The following is a 5719-nucleotide window of genomic DNA, read 5'->3' as shown; positions in this document are numbered from 1 at the left end:
GCTATAGCTCAAGTGGTAGAGCACTCGCCTTGAGCTGAAGAGCTGAGGGACAGCGCCCAGGCCCAGAGTTCAAGCCCCACGACCGACAAAAAAAAAAGAGGATGACCATCCCCAATAGAGGAGGACCGGTCTTCGGTCAAGGGTATACGAGTAGCTGTGCTCCCCTGCTAGAACCTCCAAACAAGCTCTCAAAATCCTACTCTGGGGTTGGGAAGGTGGCTCAGTGGTAGAGCGCTTGCCTTGCATGCCTGAGGGGGGTTCGATTCCTCAGCACCACATAAGCAAAAAGAAAAACCCCGGAAGTGGCACTGTGGCTCAAGTAGTTGAGCACTAGCCTTGAGCTGAAGAGCTGAGGGACAGTGTCCAGGCCCAGAGTTCAGGCTCCACGACTTGACCCCCCCCCCAAAAAAAAAAATCCTACTCTGTATGTGGGTGTAAATACTGGTCCAACCATACTACACTTTTTCTCTTTGTCACTTCCATTCCTTAACTCCAAAGGTAGTGAGCTTACACAAACAGGCCAAAAGAAGTCTGACTTGAGACTCTACAAGCACTTCTTTGAAGGGTAGTGTGGAATAGTAGTCCAGGATAAAACTGCCTGCTTCAGATATCAGCTTCCTACATACTAGCTGGATTACCCACAGTCATTTGATTCCATGATTCAACTTACTCTTCTGTACAATACTAAAAGCACTATAACTTACAGGGCTGTTGTGCAAATTAAATTTGAGTAGATATAGCTAACCCCCCACCCCCATCAGTGTTTGGTATAGGATAAGCACCACACAGAACTACTTCTTTTCTTCTCTTCAAATCTGTAGAATATATTAATTCTATTCAGAGCCTTTAACATGAATATATTGTACATAGGGTTAATACACACCCTAAATATTGGTTTAGTGGGGGGAAAAAAATCATACAATAACCAGAGGTGTTTTTGCTAGCCTCATACAAAGATCTAACTAAGGATTTATATATATGTGACTTTCTTATAAAGTTTGAAATCAATTGTATATACTGTCCTTAAGAAGATGCCTTTCTTCTTAAGAAAGAGAATTTTTTTCTTTTCTCCTTTTTCCTAACACTTAGGGAAGTATACCTGGCCACAGAAGCCAGGCAAAAGTATTTGCTGAATGTGGTAAATGAAAATGCATTTCCAAAATAACCAGCTCTCAGATGTGCCATTTTAAATAAACCATCTACTTGCCATAGTTCCAATATTTTAACCTATCAGAACCAGTTTACAGTGAAACAAGTACCCACAAGAAAACTGTCTTTTGCCCCCTTACCCTACAGACTGTGCAGGTGTATATTAAGGCAGCTTTGGCAGCAGCCTTTTGATCATGTCCTTGTTTCTTCTTTTGTCCAGCCTGCTTTTTGGCATTTTTCTGCTGAGACTGAATCTTCTGCTGTCCACGAGCCATATCTAAAAACAGAAGTTAAGTCATTAGAGTCATTTATTTATGCTAGTACAGCATTATCTAAGCACAGTAATGTTCTCAGAGTTAAAGCCTTAAAGTTTATAAAAAGGTTTGACAATGGAAACGTTTGGGTTCTCAAATTCTCACACACAATGCTACTAGACTTTAAACATCTTAGTAGCTGTAGAAACCTGGCTGGTAGTTGTCTATGCTATAACTTGTCTACGCTTCTCTTGTAGTAAACAAAAACGCAAATATGTGTATAGCAAGACATGTATAAGAACATCCATAACACCTGCTCTAAAATTAAAAACAGTTCAAATGTTCATCAACTATAAAATGGATATATAATTTGTATGTCTGTGTTAATGTTTACATGTAAGTATATATACATACACAATGAAATACTATTTGGCATTCAAAGAGAATGATTATTAAAAGTAACATGTTTAAATCTCAGAGTTAAAGAAGTTGGTAACAAAGAATATAAATTGTGTAAAGTTTCCAAGCTATAGTGAAAGAAGTCACTTTGTCACTTATGGAGTAAGGACTAGGAAGACAAGACAGGAGGGTGATTTATGGGGTGCTGAAAATGTTCTGAACCCTAACTAGGTGCTAGTTACAATATATACTGATTTATAGAAACATATTGAGTTATATGTCTGCCTTGTTCATTTCACGTTATCTCCAAAAGTTTGCCCCTTGGGGTTGGGAAGGTGACTCAGTGGTAGAGTGCTTGCCTTGCATGCATGAGGCCCTGGGTTCGATTCCTCAGCATCACATAAACAGAAAAAGCGGTGGCTCAAGTGGTAAGAGTGTTAGCCTTGAGCAAAAGCAGCTCGGGGACAGCGCCCAGGCTCTGAGTTCAAGCCCCACGACTGACAAAAAAAAAAGAAAAAAAGTTTGCCCCTTCTAAAAAGAATTAGTTTCCATGTCATTTATTTGGTTATTTTGCAAAGGCATTTCTTCTTTTCCAGAATTCTCTGTTCTAACATGTGATTCTTTGAGCTGTCAGATAATCTTTCTAAAGGAGATTATAGAAACTATGAAATACTTGGGCTTAATAAAAACTAAAGGATTATTCCAATTTTTCTTTAAAAGCTAGTCATTGCTTGAATTATAAAACAATACTGAGTTCCAGCTAAAAAACTGAACTTGCCAGATCCTAGTGGTTCATGCCTATAACCTTAACTATGCAGGAGGCTGAGATCTGAGGGTTGAGGTTCCAAGCCAGCCCAGACAGGAAAGTCTCATCTCCAACTAAGCACAAGAACACTAGAAGTGGCACTGTGACTCAAAGTGGTACAAAGCTAGCCTTGAGCAAAAGAGCTCAGGAACAGTGCCCAGGCTGTGAGTTCAGGTTCCACAACCAACAGCAACAGCAGCAAAAGTCTGAACCCAATGGAAGGTACCCTTTACACTTTTTACTGATGATCTGAACTAAATAATAACTGAATAAATAAGTTAAATAAGTCACCAGAAAAAGTTTCTCGTACTTCCCCTTAAAAAAAATGAAGACTGGGGCTAGGAAGGTGGCTCAGTGGTAGAGTGCTTGTCTTGCATGCATGAGGCCCTGGGTTTGATTCCTAAGTACCACATAAGTGAAAAGAAAAAAGCCGGAAGTGGCGCTATGGCTCAAGTGGTAGAGTGCTAGCCTTGAGCTGAAGAGCTGAGGGACAGCGCCCAGGCCCAGAGTTCAGACCCCACGACCGGACCCAAAAAAAAAAAAAAAGAAAAAAAAATGAAGACTTTTAGTAGACAAAGCAAGTTAAACCTGGTTCATAAAACGTCCATAAATGAGTCTCCAGTGCTTTTACATGTATTAAAATTGGATCCTAAACAGAATTCCTATGTATTGCTCGAACTAGCACTGTAATTAAATTTTAAACTTTTAAATAATTGCAAAACACAAACATACAAGGATCAACATCAACTTCATCAAGAAAGAGTACTGGCTATTTTTTATTGGAACCCTGATGGACATAAAGCGAAAAGCTTTTCTGACAGACAGCTGAGCTTCCCTCCCCACCCAAAAGGGTATCTGAATGAATGTGTACACGTGCATATACACACATACACATACACACACACACACACACACACGTGCACGCATGGGCGCGCGAACACGCACACAAACACATACACACTGACTGGGTAAGTTCTTGTCATTAAACAATAAATTGAAAATGTAACACGTAGTCCAAAGCTTTAAGCAGTTTGACCATCTAGCAATTACAAAATGTTTAAAATGCTAGCCTAAGAACCTGACTCCCACCAATCAATGGTAAATATTACTAGCCATGATAGTCCTCTAAGATTATAAATTTCCATAACTTAAAATGAAAGAGAATGATACTAGACAGTAACTAAGCTAGTATCAGTCTTTGCTTTACAAACTTTTTGCTCTGTACATGGAACTGACACTAAAGTCTTTAAAAATAGATTAAATTTCTAGTTTCGATTTTTAAAATCAAAGCCTTAGTTCTAAGCTATACAATACTAAAAGTATTTTAAGCAAGGCACTAGTGGCTCATGCCTGTAATCCTAGCTACTCAGGAGGCTGAGATCTGAGGACTAGGGTTTGAAGCAGACAGAAAGACTTCTCCATTTAGCCATACCCTTGACTGAAAAAGCCAAGCAAGAGTTCGAGTTACCTGAGTTCAAATCCCAATACTGGCACCAAAAAAAAAAAAAGCATATTTGGTGTTCTTAATTGTCTCAATGTATTAGTATCAAGACTTTATATTAAAATACTTCAGTTTCTTCTGCATCTTAGTTCTTCTACACAATGTATTTTATGTATACGAAAACATCTTTCATGGAAATTTTTTTTTAAAAAAACAATTACTTAATGATTTAAAACTTTAATTTAAAATTATTTTTTAACACAGAATGGCAGACCATTAATTCCAGAAGTTTCCTCGGTATCTAAAATTAATTATTTTGGCAATATTTTCCTTCAGTGATGTATTCCAAAAATTATCTTAAGCAGAATTATTTTTAACTTTTGCCTATGAAACTTCTCTGAAGTAAAACATTACACAACAGATTTAACCCATTTTCCGATGTCACCTAACACCAGTAACAAGAAAGGCATAGTAAGGCTTTAATAAAAACTAGTAGTCGTGTTCTTATTTTTAAGAAAGAAAACCACACTAGGGAAAGGAAATTGAATGAAACACGTTAACTGTGTGGGGTAGGCCTCCCAACTTTTGACAGCACACTGCATTGATTTCCTTTCCGAAAGCAGAAGTGCAAATCCACAAACCACCTGCTTTTGGACAGCTCAATGTAGGACTTGCTCTCCAGCCAATCGAATTTTCTACAAAAATCTTATGCATAACTGGTCCTGGATTCCTGAGACAAGAAGTCGTTTATATAAGTTGCTACCTGCTGGATTTTCATGTGCCTCTGATTAAGTGCAGTTTTCCCAGGGGGTGGGGGGAGAAGCGAGTTAACTTTGAAAATCAGGAGCTCGGGCAACAAGTCAGTCCGGCCCCAGAGATCCTTTTAAAACAAAAGTCACTAAAAAGATGTTGGGATCCAGGAAATCGGCGCACTCTCCAGGAACCATCCGAGAGGGAGACGACGTTCCTTCAGCGATCCACATCTAGATCCCAGCCTTAAAGACGAGATGAAATAAAAAGGCACCCATTCGGGGCGAGGGGCGAGTGAGGCGGAGGGGGTAAAGGTCTCCTTCGCCCAGCACTCCAACCACCCGGCCGCACCCGCGCCCCGTCCCCGACCGGCCTCCCTCTCCCGCCTCGGGAGCCCCCCTCCTCCTTCCGGCCACCAGCCCTCACCTTCCCGCCCGAGCTCACGGACGGCCCGTGGCCCGAGACGCGCCTCCCGGAGGCCTCGACCCTCGGGTCCCGGCGGCCGAGCGGCTGCAGTCGCCGGCGGCTGAGGTTACGGCGCGGTTCCCGCAGCCAGCCTGCGACCCGGCCACCTGCAGGGCCTGGCCCGCGCCCGAGCGCCCCGTCCATTCCGCAGGAGTCCCGGCTCCTCCTCCATCCCGCAGCCCCGCGCCGAGACCCCCTTTCCGGTCTCCGGAGCGCCGGCGACCTCCCGGGCCCTCCACCGGCCGGCCCCCACCCGGTTCCCGGGCGTCCTGTGGCGCCAGCGCCGCCCCCGCTCACCCGGGCCGGGACAGTCCTGCGTCTGAGAGGCCGCGCAGCGCGAGAGGGCCGCGGAAGACACGGAGGGAAGGAAGCTGGAGGGCGCCCAGAAACGCCTCGGCGGCCTCCTCCACCCGCCAAGGAAGGGAAAGAGGACAGCCGGGAGCACAACAGCCCGCG

General features: G+C 43.1%; 1 protein-coding gene across 1 annotated transcript in view; it reads right to left on the bottom strand.

Moving 5' to 3' along the window:
- The window catches only part of Znf706 (zinc finger protein 706), an 8204-nt gene extending 2491 nt beyond the window's left edge, over window positions 1-5713 (bottom strand). Inside the window, exons 1-2 of the mRNA XM_013012523.1 lie at window positions 5561-5713; window positions 1290-1426 (exon numbers count right to left, since the gene is read on the bottom strand). Coding sequence (XP_012867977.1) covers window positions 1290-1424 — 135 coding nt within the window. The 5' untranslated portion in view covers window positions 1425-1426; window positions 5561-5713. The remainder of the gene's footprint in view (window positions 1-1289; window positions 1427-5560) is intronic.
- Window positions 5714-5719: the final 6 nt, after the last annotated feature.

This window comes from Dipodomys ordii, unplaced genomic scaffold (genome assembly GCF_000151885.1).
Source record: "Dipodomys ordii isolate 6190 unplaced genomic scaffold, Dord_2.0 Scaffold17, whole genome shotgun sequence".
NCBI lineage: Eukaryota > Metazoa > Chordata > Mammalia > Rodentia > Heteromyidae > Dipodomys > Dipodomys ordii.
The sequence above is the reverse complement of the archived record's forward strand: the minus strand, read 5'-3'. Positions and strand labels throughout refer to the sequence as shown.